The sequence below is a fragment of the Pseudopodoces humilis genome, chromosome 29 (assembly GCF_049639895.1).
Source record: "Pseudopodoces humilis isolate 2021_Gansu_Grassland_sample_001 chromosome 29, ASM4963989v1, whole genome shotgun sequence".
Taxonomy (NCBI): domain Eukaryota; kingdom Metazoa; phylum Chordata; class Aves; order Passeriformes; family Paridae; genus Pseudopodoces; species Pseudopodoces humilis.
In genome coordinates, this window is record NC_142228.1 from 1,523,306 (window position 1) to 1,542,972 (window position 19,667).

Sequence of the window (19,667 nt, forward strand, 5' to 3'; positions counted from 1 at the left end):
TAATTTCATGCGCTGGAAATGCAAATTCCAAGGCTGGATTTATCCTGGATGAGTTTCCCCGCTCCCCAGGAGCACAAATACTACACCCAGAGAGCTCCATTTCCCCAGGATTCCGCACCAGAGTGTCACAATTAATCTTTAACCAGCAGGATCACTCTATACATTCCTTAGGCCAGCAGATATTGCATAATTAACCTATAAAAAAAGCAGCAGAATATTGCTAAATAAGCCAGGGATGCATTCAAGGTGCTGCAGAAGGGATTTGAAAGAGCTCAGGTTGTAAATTCTTGCCCAGATAAGTTGTTCTACAAGCCAGGAACACCTCGGTGGAGTTTCCAGGCAGGGGAACGTGAATCATCTCCAAGCAAGGGAATTTATGGGCAGGGAAACACCAGGAAGTTGGGAGACAATCCCTGCCCCCCTCACAGGTGATCCTCTGGAGCATTAAAAACTTGGATTTGGAATTAAAAAAAAAAACAACTCGGATTTGGAAAAAAAAAAACAAAAAAACAACGTAATTTGGATTTGTTTAAAACTGGAGGCAGCTTTGTTTCTGCTGCTGGACAACACCAGGGCCACACATCCCCTCTTTGTTCCAGCATTCCCAGGAGCCAAAAAAAGTGGAAAAAAACCAAAATAATTTGACCCAGACATGAGTAATGCAAGTGCCCTGCGCTGATAACCAGGCCCTGAGAGCCAGGGCTGGCATAATTAAAGCTCCAACTAACAGAAGAATAATGAAAATGAACCATTTCCACCCCACAATCTTAATTGTGCCTCGTGGAGAGGCATCCCCACGCCCTCAACAAATCAAGTTTAAATGCTGGGAGATGACATAAGTGGCAGAACAATCACAGGAGTGTGAGCAGGAGACTCTGTTCCAGCTCTGGCTCTCCCACAGCCACACTTTGTCCCAGCTGGGACCAGGGTTCCTTGTGAAACAGTTCATTTAAGGATTTTTTTTTTTTTTAATTTTTTATTTTTTTATTTTTTTGGGGGTTTTCAGCTGTGATAAATGGGAATTATGTACTGCCAGTTTATGTAATTGTTACACAACTGCACGGACTTCAAAAGTATTCATGTGGCCGCGAATTATATTATTGAAAAATCTGGAATAACCGGTCAAAATTTTAATGGAAGGGTTACCAGAGATTTCAGGAGCGCAGCTCCAAAAAGGGCTGTGCAATTAAAACTTGTCAAGATTTCAGGATCATTTCAGGATCATCCCTTTACCCAGGGGAGGGGACAATTCCCTGAGCTGAACATGGGAACAAACCACAAACAGGTCCCACAAACTCCTTTTTTTTTTCCCAGGCTTTGAAATCTGCTGCCACCTCTTATCTTTTGCATCACCAGAGGTTTTATCCCCTGAAGATTATCTGGAGTTGCCCTGCAAGTGGCAACATTTATTATTGTGGCACCAAGTGTTTCAGGTTATTTATAGGTCCTAAAGCCAACACAAGTGTCCTGCCCCAAAGGCAAGGCTGGGATATTTTAATTTTTTAGGGCTTGAAAGCCCCAAATTCTCCATGGAGAGCTGCAAATCCTCTTATTGGAGTAAGAATGATCAAGTGTTTGTTTGTAGTACCTTGACCAAACACCACGACCTGCACTAATTCCACTCTGCTCTTAAAGATGCCAAATAACAAAGCAAACAAAGCACTTTGGAGAGTCTGGAAACTTTTTGCTGGGTTTTTTTTGGGTATGTTTTTAATTATTTTTTTTTATGTCAGAGCCTCAGCACTCGCCCTGTGGGTCAGAAAGCCTTGGTGTGGATTATTATCATTATCCAGCTGGGATGGAGCAGAGGAGCTGGCAATTATTATGGATTGATAATTAAAATAAACAACCGGATCTTCAAGAGGAGGCAGCACAGGTATTTTGCCCACCCAAAAAATCAAAAATGTTGTGTTTTAACATAAACCCACTTTTGCCTCGATGAGTTTGCAAAGCTCTCAGGTGGTGCTGGAAACAGAAAATCCCTGGTGAGCTCAGCTTCAGGCAGAAAGGGCCATGAGATCCTTAACTGAAGTAATTCGACCCCAAAACCACACAAATGTCTTATTTTCTACACCAGCTCCATAAAAATATGCTGATAATTATTATTTTTTTGTTCATCAAGCCTTGGATAGAAAGCATCCTGTGGGTGAGCTGGTTGTTCCTTTCCCCATCAAGGTGCAGAGCAGCTCCCTCGAAATTTTCTGGGATTTTCCTGTGCTTTGGGCACTTGGAAGCTCCAGGAAAACTCTCCAGAGTCCCAGCCCTGCTCAGGCAGGTGAACTCACCCCCATCCACTTCCAGGCAGCTGGGAGGTGGCTCCTCCTCGGTTCACGGTGTTAAAAGTTATCCAAAATAAAGATACATTCTTTAGATCTGTTTTAAAAAACCTCGCCCTCTCCTGTGGGAACACCAGAGCTGCTCTCCAGGATGTGAATAAGGGGGTTTTTTTTTTGGTTGTTTTTTACAGCCTGGAACCTGTGGGGTGACTGCATTTCCTCAGTGCTGGAGGGGCAGCTCAGGATTCCGCATCTCCAGGTGGAATCCGCCGCTCCAGGAATCCACCCGGATATTCCAAATACCTCGCCAGGATTAAAACCTGCAAACCAACCAGCGAAGGAGGAACCTCTGGGTATTCCCAAGCCAAGTTCCCAAGGCTGCTGCTCACCGCTCCTCTCCTCAGCCGTGGCTTAAAAAGCCTCTGCTCCCCTCCCCCCGAGTGTTATTTTTAACCTGGATGATTTCAGTGATCCCATTTACAGCCCCACAGCTGTAACAGGGCTGGGGAGCAGCGGCTGCGAGGACAGCAATAGGTGGAATGAAGGCAGAATAAATCGGGAATTTCTCCAACTGGATTTTATGGAACCGAAACACCCACCCCCCAAAAAAAAGGCAGCAGCGACCCTCGAGGCTGGGAAGCAAACCCCTGAGGCAGGATCAAATCCGCCAGGAGATTTAGGATTTCGATATTTCTGTCACATGACATAAAGTTACTCGTGTCTGGTTGGGTTCCTGCAGGTCCCCAAAGTCACAAGATTCCCCATCATCCCCAGCCTTGGGCCCTCTCCAGGGAAGAACTCGCCCTCCTCTCTACCTGTTCTTCACATCCTGCAGGTTTTTAGTGCCTCCGAGCATTTATTACCTCGCTTTAAAACAAGGTTTCACCACCTCATCATCACAGCAAGCCTTAGATCTGCTCACATCTCAAGACTTAAAATCTCTCTCAAATATTTTTTTTGTTAAGCTCTCTCTGTGACCATCTAATTTCTTCAGGAGGGGGGGAAATAAACCCAAAAAAAAACCCCAAGTTATCCCTTTATAATTCTGTACCTATCTCAATTCGCAAGGAAAAAAAAAATAATAAAAAAAAAGGACGTGAAAGCAAATTCGGGAAATCTTGGCAGAGCAGCCAATGAGAATGACTGGGAGAGACTTGAAGGATTTCACAGAACTGGTTCCGGCTCCGAAGCACGAGCACGAAGAGGAGGATTTTTCTCGCTTTACAGAAAAAACGCAGCGTTTCGGGTCCGCAAACCTTTTCCCCGGCGCTTATCCCCAGCCTGCCTCCTCCTCCCAGCTCTCCATGACACCGAGGCCTACCCTCAGCGAGCCGCACACCGGGGGGGAATTCTCCTTTCATCGCTTATTTGGCTTTTCCAGCAAAATCCCGATCCGTCCCCAGGCCCGCACGGAGCTCCCGGCAGCGCAGCACGGGGTGGGGGGCGCTCCCCGAGGGGCCGGGGGGGAAGCGGGGATCCCCGGGCGGGCACAGCCCGGGCTCAGCCCGGCCGCTCCGGGGTTATCCCGCATCCCGGCCCGGGCCAGCCCTGCCCCGGGAGGAGCCGCCCGGGGGGCCGCAGCGGGGCTGGGCGGGGCCCCCCCGGAGCCAGGCCGGGTTTAGGGGGTCCCGGAAGGGGTTTTGGGGTGTTTGGAAGGGGGTTTGTGTATCCATCCCGAATGGAAACACGGGGAGGAGGCGGGGGGAGCCCCGAGGGGCCTCCCTGCACCTGCCCGGCCGGGCCCTGGCGCTGAGCGCAGGGGGAATGGGGGGATCGGAGCGAGGGGCGCCCCTCAGGGCACGGCTGGGGAGGAGGGCGAGGGGAACCCTGAGGGGATAAAGGGGGGAAAAGACCCCCGAGGGGCGGGGAGGGCAGTGAGGGGTCCCCGGGGGAGACCGAGGGGTCCCCGCGGGGGGACGCGGGCTGGCGGGACCCCTCGGGGGCGGGGCGGGAGGAGGAGGATGAGGGAGGGGAGGATGAGGAGGAAGAAGGGGGAGCCCCTACCTGCACGGCGGCCTCCAGCTTGCCCTCGAAGGTGAAGTCGATGAGGTCCGGCTTGAGGCAGAGCCCGTAGTTGAGGGGGGACACGTCGGCGGGCAGCCGCTCGAACGGCCGCTTCTCCGGCATGGCGGGAGCGCGGGGGGTGCGGGGCTGCGCCCCCCCCGGCGGGGCGGAGGCGGGGGGGGGGGGGGGGGGGAAAGGGGCGGGGGGCGGCGGGGGGGGCCCGGGAAGGGCGACGCGGCGGCTCCGCACGGACACAACCGCGCGGGAGCAGCGGCGGGGGCGGAGGATGAGGAGGAGGAGGATGAGGAAGATGAGGAGGAGGAGGGAGGGGCGGGGGCGCGCGCGCGCTCCCGACTCGAGGCGGCCCCGCTGGGGGAGTGCGGGGAGAGGAGAGCGGAGAGAGAGGGAGGGAGGGGGGGGGGGGGGGGGGGAGGGAGGGAGAGAGGGAGGGAGGCACGCGGACGGCACGTGCGCGTGCGCGCGGCGGCGCCACGCGGCCGCGCACGTAGCGCGCGCGGGGGGCGGGAAGGGAGAGGCGGGGGGAAAAAGGCGGCGGGAGGAGTTGCGTAAGCGGCGGAGGGGAGTGCGCAGGCGCGAAGCCACGCCCCGAGAGGACACGCCCCTCCCGCCCCTGGGCCACGCCCCCTTCCCGGCGCGCGGCTGGACACGCCCCTCCGCCGGTGCTGCGGGACCGGGCAACCCCGGTAACGGGGACCCCGGTGTGACTGTAACGGGGATCCCGGTGTGACTGTAACGGGGACCCCGGTGTGACTGTAACGGGGACCCCGGTGTGACTGTAACGGGGACCCCGGTGTGACTGTAACGGGGATCCCGGTGAGCCCCGGTAATGGGGATCCCGGTGCTCCCGGTAATGGGGATCCCGGTGAGCCCCGGTAATGGGGATCCCGGTGTGACTGTAATGGGGATCCCGGTGAGCCCCGGTAATGGGGATCCCGGTAAGCCCCGGTAATGGGGATCCCGGTGAGCCCCGGTAATGGGGGATCCCGGTGTGACTGTAATGGGGATCCCGGTGCTCCCGGTAATGGGGATCCCGGTGAGCCCCGGTAATGGGGATCCCGGTGTGACTGTAATGGGGATCCCGGTAAGCCCCGGTAATGGGGATCCCGGTAAGCCCCGGTAATGGGGATCCCGGTGAGCCCCGGTAATGGGGGATCCCGGTGTGACTGTAATGGGGATCCCGGTGTGACTGTAATGGGGATCCCGGTGTGACTGTAATGGGGATCCCGGTGTGACTGTAATGGGGATCCCGGTGAGCCCCGGTAATGGGGATCCCGGTGCTCCCGGTAATGGGGATCCCGGTGTGACTAACGGGAACCCCGGTGTGACTGTAACGGGGATCCCGGTGTGACTGTAATGGGGACCCCGGTGTGACTGTAATGGGGACCCCGGTGAGCCCCGGTAATGGGGATCCCGGTGCTCCCGGTAATGGGGATCCCGGTGTGTCCGTTATGGGGATCCCGGGGATCCCAGTGTGTGCACACTGGCACAATGCACCCCGTTTACCGAGGCTCCCGGTGCTCCCGGTTCTGACGGGTGATGGCACGCCGTTAACTGCGGTGTCACCTGGCCTGGGTGGGGATTGCCCAGTTCATGAGTAACCCTGGTTTTGGGGTGACACTGGCACGGGCACCCCAAGTGAGGCCTCCCAGTTCTCCCAGTTCTCCCAGTTCGGGGGGGTGACGGCTCCCGGATCTCCCGGTGCGCTCAGGTGGGGGGACAGGACCGGAACGGTGCCCCCGTTATTGAACCACCCGGCTTTCCCTCTTTGTTCCCTGTATTTCAGTTTGATTTCTCACTTTTCCCAGCAGATCCCAAACCAGTGCAGGTTGGGATTTCTCCAGGGTTTCTGTTAATAATAAAATAATAATAAAATAATAAAATAATATTTAATTTCATCCAGCACCCCTCGGTGGCGGGCAGTGCCTGTCCCTCATATCTGGAGGACACAGGTCCCTTTCTCCAGGGATTCAGCCCCTTCTGTGCCAACCTCCAGCACTGAAAAATGGTGAAATCAGATAAAACCTCTTGGATTTTGCCACAAAAATGGGATGCGTGGAGCAGGGAGGTTTCCTGTCCACCAGGCTTGTCCAGGCAGCAGCGTGGGGTTTGTTTTCTCCCCGCCTTGAACCTACAACGACTTTCTTCCTCTTCCTCCTCCTCCTCTTCTTCTTCCTCCTCCTCCTCTTCTTCCTCATGCTTGAAATGCATCATCCAGGTCAATCCTGGCTGTTGCAGGACTTCCAGGATAACCCTCCCGGGAAAACCCTTTGTGGCCAGCCTCACATCCTATAAATTTTTTAAGAAAAAATCTGAATTTCTTGGGTAGGAAGACCCCAAGGTCCCGCAGCTCTTTTGGGGCTCCCCCCAGCTCACTCTGGGGTCTCCTGGAAGATGCTCCGTAAGGAATCCAGCTGGAAAAGCCTTGCACACAATGCAGGGAGCAGAATTCCAGGGAAATAGCTGTCCTGAGTAGGTGCTGAGGGATGGGCGTGTGACAATCACCGACAGCAAGCTTTAAAACCCACAATAAAGGTTTTTATACGGAAAAAAAAAAAAAAAAAAGAAGGGTGAAAAATTCCAGCGGCTTTTCCCACTTTTGGGGTGGCAGCCCCAGCCCAGCTCTGGAGTTTGGATCCAGGAACTCATCCGCTGGCTCCACAGGGTGTTAAATACGGATTTAATTAATCTCAGTCCTCCAAAAGAGCTGTGAAAGGTTTGGGGGTGCCGCAATCAGCCTCGTTTTAAGGAGGAGGCTTGGAATCATTCTTAGCCTTCCACCACTGGAAACTGGGATTGATCTTTTTTTTTTATTTAATCCCATTCCTTCCCCAACGAGATTTATTTCTGTTAGGAGTGGTATTTTGCTTTTTAAAATGCTAAGTTAGTGCTGAGCCAGGGAGGGAGTGAGCAGGGAGTGGAGAGTGAGCAGGGATTTGAGGAAGGGAGTTGGATTCGAGGAGGGAATGGGGGTTTCAGGAAGAAAAAGGGATTTGAGGAGCGAAAATTGATTTTAGGAGTAGAAATTCAAGGTGCGGGGAGCAAGGATTTGAGGGAAGGAGCGGGAATTCAAGAGAGGGAGATGGGATTTGAGGAGGGGAATAGGATTCGAGGTGGTGAGAAGGGGTTCGAGAGGGGAGAAGGGGCTCGAGGGAGAGAGCAGGGATTTCAGGGAGAGAACAGGGATTTCAGGGGGGGAACAGGGATTTCAGGGAGAGAACAGGGATTTCAGGGAGAGAACAGGGATTTCAGGGAGAACAGGGATTTCAGGGAGAGAACAGGAATTTCAGGGAGAACAGGGATTTCAGGGAGAGAACAGGGATTTCAGGGAGAGAACAGGGATTTCAGGGAGAACAGGGATTTCAGGGAGGGAACAGGAATTTCAGGGAGGGAACAGGAATTTCAGGGGGGGAACAGGGATTTCAGGGAGAGAACAGGGATTTCAGGGAGAGAACAGGGATTTCAGGGAGAGAACAGGGATTTCAGGGAGAGCAGGGATTTCAGGGAGAGAACAGGGATTTCAGGGAGAGAACAGGGATTTCAGGGAGAACAGGGATTTCAGGGAGAGAACAGGGATTCCGGGGAGGGAACAGGGATTCACTGAGACCTGGAGGAGCCGGCGGCACGAACTGGGGCAGGGAGAAAGTACAGACAGCTCTCAGCACATCATTACAAAAACCCAGCGCTGCCGAGCCCGGGTTCATCCGGGGCTGCCGCGGGGCCGCATTGTGCTGCAGAGCCCCGGGGAAGGAAAGGGAGGCAAGGGAACAGCTGGAAACAGCTGGAAACAGCTGGAGCCGCGCGGGGGGTTCGGGCAGCTGCCGCCCTGCTCCATCCTGCCAGCTCGCAGCGCCCCGGCGGGGTGCGGAGCCTCGGGGGACACGGGGACAGACACGGGGACACGGGGACAGACACGGGGACACGGGGACAGACACGGGGACACGGGCGGGCTGCGGGATGGGGGCACCTCGGCGCTGGGACCTGCTCCAGGGAATGTTTCAGGATTTTGTGGAATCCTGGCGGGGCGCTGGGAGGAAAGTCCCGTCCGCCCCACAGCGAGGGAAGGGCCGGAGCCCACGGTTTGGCGAGGAGGCTCCGTGCGGGATTTGCAGCCGGGATGGGTGGGATTGGAGCCAGAGCGGCCGTGCCACGCTGGGGACACCCCGAGGCCACCGCAGCGGGACGGCAGGAGAAGCCCAGCTGTGCCACAGGGCAAAAGTGCCGTCCCCTCCCGCCTGGCCTCGCTGCTGGCACCGCGTGTGGCCGCGGGTGACTGTCCCCGGCAGAGCCACGGCAAGGTCAGGGGCAGGATAAAACTATTCCTGGAGCAGAGCTGCTCGGCTCCGCGGGAGGGAAGAGGAGGGGATTGTCTCCTCTGAGCTTTAATTCCCATCCCGGGTGGCCGCGGGGTCACTGGGTGCCCTCCTGGACCTCCATGGGGGGGGTCTCGGTGGCCGCGGTGGTCACGGGGCTTGTTCTTGGCAAAGGGCTCCGGGTGTTTTCCACGGGTGCTGCTCCGCACGGGAGATGCTGGGAGGTGACAGATGCTGCTGTCAGCAAGAATCCAGAAAAAAAAAAAAATTAAAATAAATAAATAAATAAATAAATAAAGAAGAAAGAGAGACAGAGCAAAGCTCCACGGAGAAAAAAGCCGCCTCCTCCGCCGTGTCCCGACCAAACCAGGTTCTCCTGTAGTGCCAGACTGTGGAGGGCCTGGGGACAAACGGACGGGATGGAAGCCAGGAGCTGTAATTAGCCCAGAGCCTCTGCAGCCACCAAGCGCTGTCAGTGCTCCCTTCTAATTAGGAAAAAACAAGGGAGAGGGAAAAAAAAAAAAAAAAAGGGAGAGGAAGAAATAAAAAAAAATTAAATTTCCCAAGAGAGACTTTTTTCTTCTCTCCCTCGCCGGAGTTTTCGCCGCTGCTGGCGGGAGCGGGAGCAGCCGGAGGGCACCGGCTAATCCTGCCTCGCAGGTCTGGTCCGCCGGCTTAGGGCTGGAATCTCTGGTATTCGGGAGCTCGGGGACAACAGAGCTCGAAGCTCTCGGGGCCTCTGGCTCCGAGGGTCATTCCCGGGGGGTTGGGAGGCGTTTTTCCCTGGATTTTCTCCTCTCGGTGTGTGCGTGCGGCTCTGCCCGTCCCCTCCCGCCTCGCCGCCGGGCACCTGGGACAGATTGCACAAGGATGGAGGCAAATGTGGCCAAGCCCCGGCCTGGGGCTGGCGGGGACAGTTTGGGGCGGCGGCCGAGCCCTGATCCCAGCCCTGATCCCAGCCCTGATTCCAGCCCTGATCCCAGCCCTGACCCCGCTCTCCCACGGGACAAATCCCCGCGTGGTGGTTTTGCGAGGAGAAGGGCGCGGGTGGGCTGGGGACATCATCTAGCGACATCTCCACGGCCCCATCCCAAACTGTCTGGGGGATGCTCCTGGGCCGAGCCCCCCAGGAGCCCCTCACGGGTAAGGACGTGACTCCAGAGGGGTTCCAGAGCCCCCCAGCGCTGCCCACGGAGGTGAAACCGGCCGGGATGGCATCCCAGGGCAGCCGGGAGAGCCGGCTGGGCTGGGAAAATCCAGCCCCACCAGTCCGGAGCCGTGGGAAAGCGCCGAGGCCGTGGGGCTCTGGGGCCGGTGACTCAGCCCCGGCTGCTCCAGGACTGGCTCCGCAGCCCCGGAGCTTCATCCCACTTTTCCAGAGGGCTCCGCTTTTCCCACCGGGGATGCTGCGGGAAGCGCTCTCTTGCTAATTTCTCTCGCTAATTTTCCCCACGCCTCAGCGAGCATCAGGCCGAATTTTGGGAGGTGCTGGGGGGCTGCAGACGCGATCTCTCCAGCCGGGGGGTCCCGGCTCCCCCCTCGCCCCCCGGCCCAGCCCCGCACGGCCGCTCCCGGCTCGTCCCCGGCTCAGATAAGAGCGCGGGCCGGGATCAACGGTCTCGGGCACAGCGGAGCCGTCACTACACATTAACCAGCTGTCCGATGGAGCAACGCGTCCTCGGAGCCAAGATCAACAGTCCCCAAAGCGAACTGGGAGCTGGGCCAGGGGCAGCGAGCGAGACCAGAGCCTCCAGGAGAGCCCCCCGCTCTCGGCCCGGGCTCTGCGGGCCGGGCCGGGGTCTCTCCCTGCGGCTGTGGGCGGGTGATGAGCATCCCCAGGGTGTCCCTGCGGCTCCCAGGGGTGGGGTTTCAAGGGAAGAAGGTTTGGGATGGGCTGGTTTGTGTTTTAGGGCGGAGGTGCCGCATCGTGGATTGTCCCCGGGGATATTCGGAAGGACCCCCGAGTCCCCCCCGCTCCCTCTCTGCCGTCAGCATCCCGGGGGTGCCGCATCTGGGATTGTCCCTGGGATATTCGGGGGGACCCCTGCCCTCGATCCCCGACAGCAGCATCCCGGGGGTGCCGCTTCCCGGTGTGCCAACCTGTCCTGGGGAAATGGGGGGGGACCCCTGCCCCCGACCCCCCCTCCAGCGCCAGGGCCCGCTGCGATGCCGAATCCCCAAAACATCGGACAAAACCCACCGAGCCGCTGGGGTGCAGGAACCTGGGGGGTTCTGCGGGTCCTGGGGGGGTCCTGCGTGTCTGAGGGGGGCTCTGCAGACCTGGGGGGAACCTCTGGAGGGGCCCTCTGGATCTGGGGGGACAAATCTGGATGTCCCGGGAGGGGCTCTGCAGTTTGGGGGGGGCTCTACGTGTCCTGGAGGGCCCTGCGAGTTTTGGGGGAGGGGGTCTCTGCAGGTCTTGGGGGGGGGTCACTACAGATCCGGGGAGCCCTGCGGCTCTGGGGGGGCTCCGACACCCGCAGCATCCCCCGAAAGGGGCAGGGTGGGGGGGTCCCCCTCCTGTCGCACGTGACCCGTGTGGGAGATGGGGGGGGGGTGACATCCCCACCCCCCCGCCCCCCGCACTGCACCACGCACGGGGGTCCCCCCTCCCCCCCTCGGGGGTGGGCGGAGCCTCCCGCGCTTGCCCCGCCCCTCCCGGGGCTCCGCAGCCGATGGAATTTTCCACTCGCGGGCGCGGCGCGGGCTCCCGCCGGCCACGCCCCTTCCCGCGCGCGCGCGCCGCGGGGCCACGCCCCCCCCTCCCGCCCCCGCGCGCCCTCCGCCCCGCCCCCCTCCCCGCCATCCCCCGCGCGCGCGGGGGGGGGGGGGGGGACAAAGGAGGGCGCCCGCCATGGCGGCGGGGCTGGGCCGCGGGGCTCCGGGGCTCTGCTGGAAGGTGGGGCTGGGAGGAGCGCGGTGAGGGGAGCTGCGGGGCACGGCTGCGGGGCACGGCTGCGGGGAATGGCTGTGGGGAATGGCTGCAGGGCGGCGGGATGAGCGGTGTAGGGGTGAGGGTAGAGCGCGGAGGAGCCGCGTGAGGGGAGATCAGTGAAGGCGCTGGCGGTGCTGCGCTCACTCCGCGCTCTGCTCTCTGCTCTCCTCAGGCTGCGCAGTCCCTGCTCCGTCCCGGGGCGTCCTGTGTGGTGGTGCCGGTGAGGAGCAGGAGGAAGGGCCCGCGGGTGCCCGAGTGGGCCCGGGAGCTGAGCCCTGAGGAGCGGCAGAGGCGGCTCAAGGCCGCGGCTCCCATCTTCCCGGACGAGCGCATCGAGAGAACTTTCTACTTGGCGTGCACGGGTACGGCCAAACAGTGCCCTCAGCCCGGCCCTGGGGATGGCGTGAGACACAGAATGAGCTGAAATCAGGCTGAATTCCTTCCCCCTGCCTGTTCTGGCCAAGGGGAGAGGCGTCCCTGATCTCCAGAGTTGTTGGTGCCTCCTTGAATCCTGGAATCGCAGAGGGGTTGGTGTGGGGAAAGCCTCCAGTGCCAGCCCTGGGACTGTCCCAGGCTGCTCCCAGCCACTGCCAGGGATCCACAGCTGCTCTGGGCGCCCTGTGCCACGGTCTGACCATGCTCACAGCGAGGAATTTCTTCCCAAAATCCCTTCCCGAGTCCGTTTCTGTGTCTGTAAAGGGAGCAATGCTGGCAGGATCTGGGAAGCGGCATCATGGAATGGTTTGGGTGGGAAGGGACCTCACAGTCCATCCAGTGCCAGGTGCAGGGACACATCAGGGACACCTCCTCCTGTCCCAGGCTGCTCCAAACTGGCCTGGGACACTTCCAGGGATGGGGCAGCCACAGATTCCCTGGGAAATCCATTCCAGCCCCTCCCTGCTCTCACAGGAGGGATTTCTTTCCAATATCCCATCCAAACTTCAGTTTGGAGCCATTCCGTGTCCATAGTCCCTCTCCATCATCCCTGTCGGTTCCTGGAAGGTCACAGTTAGGTCTGTGCCTTCTCCAGACTGATCAATCCCAATTTTCCCACCCTTTCCTCATGGGAAAATCCATCCCTCCATCCTCCCTCACCAAACCCAACCTGCTGCCATCCCAGCACAGAATCCCAGCCCTTTTTGGGTTGGAAAGACCCCAAATCCCATCCCATGGGCAGGAACACCTCCCCCTGTCCCAGGCTGCTCCAGCCTGGCCTGGGACACTTCCAGGGATGGGGCAGCCACAGATTCCCTGGGCAATCCATTCCAGCCCCTCCCCACCCTCTCAGAGAGGAATTCCTCCCCAAAATCCTCTCTGAACTTCATTTGGAAGCGTTTTATCCCTGTTCCCTGGGCTGTGAGGGACGAGCAAGCACCTGCTCCGATTTCCCCTCTCCGTTCCCTGGGTTCTGAGCTGCTTTTCCCAATCCCAGCTGAAATCATGGATCCCTACGTCCCTCCTGAGGGCGATGCCCGCCTCACCTCGCTGTCCAAGGACGGGGTGAAGCAGCAGATGCAGAAGCTGAGGCAGACAGCGGCCTCCCAGCTGGCGTACGTACCCCTCATTAGTTAATTGGCTTCGTTAACCTGCTGCAGCCGCTCTCTCTCCTGCCCTCGGAGAGATTCTTCCCCTCAAATCCCCGCCCAGGGCACCTCCAGGCCACTCAGGACCCCTCAAAACTCCCCTCAATTCCCTCTAGGACCTCCCAGATCCCCTTAAAACTCCCCCAGGATCCTCCAGATCCCCTCAAAACTCTCACAGGTCACCTCCAGACCACCTAGGACCCTCCAGATCCCCTCAAAACTCCCCCCAAATCCCTCCAGGACCTCCCAGATCCCTTAAAACTCCCCCAAGACTCCCCAGATCCCCTCAAAATTACCCCAGGACCCCCCAGAACCTTTAAAAATTACCCCAAATCCTTCCAGGACTCCTCAGATCCCCTCAAAACTCCTCCAAGATGCCCCAGATCTCCTCAGAGCTCCCCTAGGGCCCCCAAGGTCACCTCCAGACCACCCAGGACCCCCCAAATCCCCTCAAAACTCCCCCAAACATCCTCAGGACCCCCTGTGACCCCCCTCATGTTCCCTCCAGACCACCCAGGACCCTCCAAATCCACTCAAAACTCCCCCAGGAGCCCCAAATCCCTTCAAAACTCCCCCAAACAACCCCAGGACCCCCTGTGATTCCCCCCATGTTCTCTCCAGGCCATTCAGGACCCCTCAGAACTCCCCCAGGACCACCCAAATCCCCTCAAAACTCCCCCAACCCCCCTCAGGAGCCCCCCAGGATCCCCTGGCACCCCCCAGATCCCCTCATAACTCCCCCAAATCCCCCCCAGCACCTTTCAGGTCACATGGGACCCCCCAAAAATCCCCATAAAACTCCCCCAATCCCCCCCAAATCCCCTGAAGTGCCCCCAGGACCCCTCAAGCCCCACCAAACCCCCTCTGTGAGGGGGGCTGAGGGATCTCTGGGTGGTTTGAAGGATTCCTCTCTGCTTCTCTTCCCTTCCCCAGGAATTCCTGCTGGGAATGGCCACACTACACACTCCTAATTTTTTCAGATTCTTTGGATTTGGCTCTTTTATGACCACCTGGAGGTTTTGTCTTAGCGGGGAGATCTCCAATCCTCAGCTGGTTAAAAGCTGGGATCGAATCCCGTAGGATCCAAACATCCAGGACAGCTCCAATTTATTCTTTCCTTGATTTTTTTTTCCTTTTTTCCCCCCCCTTTTCCCCAGCCTGCGGAAGATCAAGGATCACGACCCGGATTTCAGCACCAAAACCTTCCCTGAGAAAGCCCAGGAGATTTTTATCGAGGCCCACAACTCCCTGGCAAAGTGAGGCCCCTTCCAGGATCCGTGTGGAGCTGCTCAGCTATTCCATGGAATCGCGAAATTACGGGATGGTTTGGGGTTGGGACGGACCTTAAAGCCCACCCAGCGGGATTAGAAGGACAGAGAGGGAATCTGTGGATTCCTGGAAGTGTCTTAAGGCTGGACAGGGCTTGGGAAAGGGGGAATTAGTGGGGGAAAAGTGGGAATTTTGTGGGGGAAAAGTGGGAATTTTGTGGGGGAAAAGTGGGAATTTTGTGGGGGATAATGAGGATTTTGTGGGGGAAAGTGGGAATTTTGTGGGGAAAGAAGGAATTTTTTGTGTGAAAGGTGGGGATTTGTGGGGAAAAGCGGGAATTTGTGGGGATAGTGGGAATTTTGTGGGGGAAAGGATGAATTTTCTGGGGGAAAGGAGGAATTTGTGGGGAACCTCTTCTGTTTCCTTTGCAGCTTTAACAAGCAGAAGCTTCACTCCCTGGTGACCGAGCGCTGCTACCCCGTAAGTGCCTGGAATTTTGGGATGTTATATTTGTTATAATGTTGCATTATAATGTTATAATGTTGCATTATAATATTATAATGTTGTATTATAATATTATAATGTTGTATTATAATATTATAATGTTGCATTATAATAGTATAATGTTGTATTATAATAGTATAATGTTGCATTATAATGTTGTATTATATTATAATGTTGTATTATAATATTATAATGTTGTATTATAATAGTATAATGTTGTATTATAATAGTATAATGTTGCAGTATAATGTTGTATTATAATATTATAATGTTGCATTATAATATTATAATGATATATTATAATATTATAATGATATATTATAATATGGTATATTATAATATTATAATGATATATTATAATTATATAGCATAGTATTATAATATAACAAATATATTATGTTTAATATTTTTAAATTTGTTAATTTAGTAATTATTATTTAATAACTTATATTTAGTTATATAATATAATATATAATATAATTTTATACTATATAATAATATAATATGCATTATATATAAATATATAATAATGTAATATAATAAATATAATTTATTATTTAATATTATATTTGATAACTTGATAATTAAATAATATTTAATAATAAATAATAGTAAATAATTAATAATAAATAATAAATCAAACATTCACTATTTCCTCTCTGTCCCATTCAAAGCACATCGGAGCCGATTTTGGCTGACGATTAAATCATTAAAATGAATTGTTTGTATGAATTCCGGTGTGTTTTCCCCTGGCAGGACATGGTGCGTGGGAACAGGTACAGAACCATCCGCTGGAGGTTCCTGGAGTCGCTGGAGCCGCCCAGGGTGGTGCACGTGCGCTGTGAGGGCGTCATGAACCGCGGCAACCTCTACGGGCAGGTGACGGTGAGGATGCACAGCCGCCAGGTGAGCCCGGGGAAAGGGACCTGGAATCCTGTCCTCGTCCCTGTCCTTGTCCCCATTCCTCATCCCCATTCCTCATCCTCATCCCCGTCCCCATCCTCATCCTCTTCCCGTCCTCATTCTCGTCCTCATCCCCATCCCTGTCCTCGTCCCCATCCTCGTCCCCGTGCTCATCCTCATCCCGTCCCCATCCCCCTCCTTGTCCCTTCCTCATCCCCATCCTCATCCCCGTCTCCATCCTCATCCCCATCCCGTCCCCGTCCCCATCCTCATCCTCTTCCCGTCCTCGTTCTCGTCCTCATCCCCATCCCTGTCCTCGTCCCCGTCCTCGTCCCCGTGCTCATCCTCATCCCGTCCCCATCCCCGTCCTTGTCCCTGCCTCATCCCCATCCTCATCCCCGTCCTCATCCCCATCCTCATCCCCATCCCGTCCCCGTCCCCATCCTCATCCTCTTCCCGTCCTCATTCTCGTCCTCATCCCCATCCCTGTCCTCGTCCCTGTCCTCGTCCCCGTGCTCATCCTCATCCCGTCCCCATCCCCGTCCTTGTCCCTGCCTCATCCTCATCCCTGTCTCCATGCTCATCCTCATCCCCGTCCCCGTCCTCATCCCCATCTCCAGGGACACTTCCCGCTGTCCCAGCCTGGCCTGAGACACTTCCAGGGATGGGGCAGCCACAGATTCCCTGGGAAATCCATTCCAGCCCCTCCCTGCTCTCACAGGAGGGATTTCTTCCCAGTATCCCATCCAAACTTCAGTTTGGAGCCATTCCGTGTCCATAGGCCCTCTCCATCATCCCTGTCGGTTCCTGGAAGGTCACAGTTAGGTCTGTGCCTTCTCCAGACTGATCAATCCCAATTTTCCCACCCTTTCCTCATGGGAAAATCCATCCCTCCATCCTCCCTCACCAAACCCAACCTGCTGCCATCCCAGCACAGAATCCCAGCCCTTTTTGGGTTGGAAAGACCCCAAATCCCATCCCATGGGCAGGAACACCTCCCCCTGTCCCAGGTCACTCCAAACCCCACCCATCCTGGGAATTTTTTGGGGATTTTTTGCCAGATTTTGGCCATCTATGACCGCTTTGGGCGGCTCATGTACGGCGGGGAGGAGATTCCCAAGGATGTCCTGGAATACGTTGTGTTTGAGAGGTACCTGGTGAATCCCTACGGAACGTGGAGGATGCACGGGAAGATCGTTCCGGAATGGGCCCCGCCCAAGGATCCCATCATTAAGGTGGGAAAAGGCTGGGAAATTTCCCTGGGGGGAAATGGAGATCCCTGGGGAGGAAAATTGGGATCCCTGGGTGAGGAAAATTTGGATTCCTGGGAAGGAAATTGGGATCTCTGGGTGAGGAAAATTGGGATCCCTGGGGAGGGAATGGAGATCCCTGGGGAGGAAAGTTTGGATTCCTGGGGAGGAAAATTGGGATTCCTGGGGAGGAAAATTGGGATTCCTGGGGAGGAAAATTGGGATTCCTGGGTGAGGAAAATTGGGATTCCTGGGTGAGGAAAATTGGGATTCCTGGGTGAGGAAAATTGGGATTCCGGGGGAGGAAAATTTGGATTCCTGGGTGAGGAAAATTGGGATTCCTGGGGGAGGAAAATTGGGATCTCTGGGTGAGGAAAATTGGGATCCCTGGGGAGGAAAATTGGGATCTCTGGGTGAGGAAAATTGGGATTCCTGGGTGAGGAAAATTGGGATTCCTGGGTGAGGAAAATTGGGATTCCTGGGTGAGGAAAATTTGGATTCCTGGGTGAGGAAAATTTGGATTCCTGGGGAGGAAAATTTGGATTCTGGGGGAGGAAAATTTGGATCCCTGGGGAGGAAAATTTGGATTCCTGGGGAGGAAAATTTGGATCCCTGAGGGGGAAATGGAGATCCCTGGGGATTATTCTGGACAAACCTGAGCTGCCTGTGAGGGGAAGCTGGGGGGATTCATCCATGGGCAGAGCAGTTTGGAATGTTCATGGAATCATTCCCTGGAGCACCTGGGAGCTGGGATGGGGGGGCTGAGGGCCTGGAATGGCTGAGGGCAGGTGTGGGATAATTTTGGGAATATTTTCCCCTCTGCCTGACCTGGAAAAGTGTCTCTGCCTCCCTGTGTTGCTAAAAATAGATTTTGGAGAAGAAGGAGGGGAGAATTCCAGCGGAATTCAAGGCTTCCCATCTCATTCCCTTCTCCTGCCTCCATCTGATCCCCCTTTTTTTCCCTTTCCAGAACCCTCTGCTCCCCTTTTTTCCTGCTGATTTTTGTCCCTTGCTTTTCCAGACGCTGATGATTCCCGCCCCAGCCCCGGATCCCTCACAGGAGCACGAAAAAGTGAAGTAGAAAGTTCTGGAAGGTGGGCAGCAGCAGCAAAACCGGCTGGGAGGGGAGGACTGGGAACGTGTTGGATGCGGCTGGGAGAAAATCCGGGAATGGGCTCCGGCCACTCCCAAATTTGTCCTCCAAGGAGCCAGAGGGGCTCGGGAGCGGGGTCTGGATGAGCTCTGGGAGGAGCTGGGCTCTGTCCCGTGTGCTGCAGCCTCACCCTGAGGATGAGGAGCCTCAGGAGCATCCACGGGCCACCCTCTGTCCTGGAATTCCATGGGAGAGCCCTTGGAATATTTGTCACCTCCATGGGAGGTGCCACAGACCTGCTGCTCACTCATTAAAGCTTCACCTGTGGCTGTTGGCTCGAGTTCTTCCCCATCTCTACTGCTTCCCAAACTCTTTTTTTCTTTTAACTTTAAGACTTTAAATAAAGTTCTGTGCTGAGGTGGGTGCTGCCATTGCAGTTCCCCAAAAATTTCCACTGAAATTTCCCAAATTTCAGATTTTCTCGGTGCTGTCGGATTTCCAGCCGATAAAAATTTGATTTAATTTCACTTCGGATTGCTCACTCCTGCTGTCACTGAGGGACTGGCACCATCCTGTGGACACGGTGACATCTGCAGCTCTCCCTGCTTTTCCAGCATTCCTGGCTTGGGAAAACACTTATTTTAATTTATTTTTTCCCCCCCATGATTGGGAATAAACCCTTGAGGCTCCTTCTTTATCCCTGATCAGTTCAAAATCCTCCCTGCTCACCCAAGAACAAACCTTTTTCTCCTTTATCTTGTCCTGCTTTTTAACTCAGCCGCTTCCAGAGCGTGGGAGAGTTCAGGGAATTTTTATTTCTTCCTTCAGAGGGGTTTTTTTGGAGCTGTGGCTCCTTTTCTTGGGAGAGCAGGACCCGCTCTTTGTGCCGTGCTAGGAGAGGAGCCAGCCGTGGAATCCCTGCCATGTCCTTTGGGATGTCACAATCCCTCTTTTCCCGGGGGAAAAAAACCCTTTTCCACGGAGCCTGGCTCGGGAGCTGAGCGTGGGATCCCAGATCCCTCCGTGGCTGGGCAGGAGGGGATGGAATTCCTCCAGAGGCAGGAGAGGATTGGGGTGGTTCAGGCTGGAAAAGGGGATTTTTGGGGTGATCTCATGGAGGATCCCAATCCCTGCAGGAGCCATGGGAAAGGTGGAGAGAAGGGATGGAGGGACGCAGGGAATGGGGGGGATCTTGGGAAGGAATTCCTGCCTGGGATGGAATTCCCAGAGGAGCTGTGGCTGATCCATCCTTGGGAATGTTCCAGGCCAGGCTGGAGCAGCCTGGGACGGTGGGAGGTGGCCCTGGATGGGCTTTAAGGTCCCTTCCCTCCATCCCTGGGGTTCTGTGGGGCTCCCCAGCCCCAGAGGAAAGGGGATTTTGGGGTGGAATGTGGCTTTTTCGGGACATTGACCTTTCCTTACAGTCCGCCCCCCTCCAGCCTGTGCCAGTCCATCCCTCCACTGCTGGATTTCCTCTCCAGCCCCTTCCCTGGGGAGATCCCGGCTCACTGTGAGCCTC

At 55.9% G+C, this 19,667-nt stretch overlaps 2 protein-coding genes across 6 annotated transcripts in view; one reads left to right on the plus strand and one right to left on the minus strand.

Annotated features, from left to right (window-relative positions):
* Positions 1-4,449, minus strand: part of NPEPPS (aminopeptidase puromycin sensitive) — a 52,286-nt gene extending 47,837 nt beyond the window's left edge. For all 4 annotated transcript variants that reach the window (XM_088068045.1, XM_088068046.1, XM_005533805.3 and 1 more), the window contains exon 1: positions 4,281-4,449. In XM_088068045.1, the coding sequence (XP_087924171.1) occupies positions 4,281-4,403 (123 nt within the window). In that variant the 5' untranslated portion in view covers positions 4,404-4,449. The remainder of the gene's footprint in view (positions 1-4,280) is intronic.
* Positions 4,450-11,455: 7,006 nt separating this feature from the next.
* On the plus strand, positions 11,456-18,839 carry MRPL45 (mitochondrial ribosomal protein L45). 2 transcript variants are annotated; one of them, XM_088068057.1, is made up of 9 exons: positions 11,456-11,510; positions 11,719-11,908; positions 12,979-13,096; positions 14,287-14,385; positions 14,830-14,878; positions 15,659-15,808; positions 16,867-17,040; positions 18,077-18,149; positions 18,624-18,839. In XM_088068057.1, the coding sequence occupies exons 1-8, from the start codon at positions 11,466-11,468 to the stop codon at positions 18,134-18,136; spliced, it is 885 nt and encodes a 294-aa protein (XP_087924183.1). In that variant the 5' UTR covers positions 11,456-11,465; the 3' UTR covers positions 18,137-18,149; positions 18,624-18,839. The 2 variants fall into 2 exon arrangements, with proteins under 2 accessions (XP_087924183.1, XP_014117754.2); XM_014262279.2 differs by lacking the exon at positions 18,624-18,839 and having other exon boundaries at positions 18,077-18,608.
* Positions 18,840-19,667: the final 828 nt, after the last annotated feature.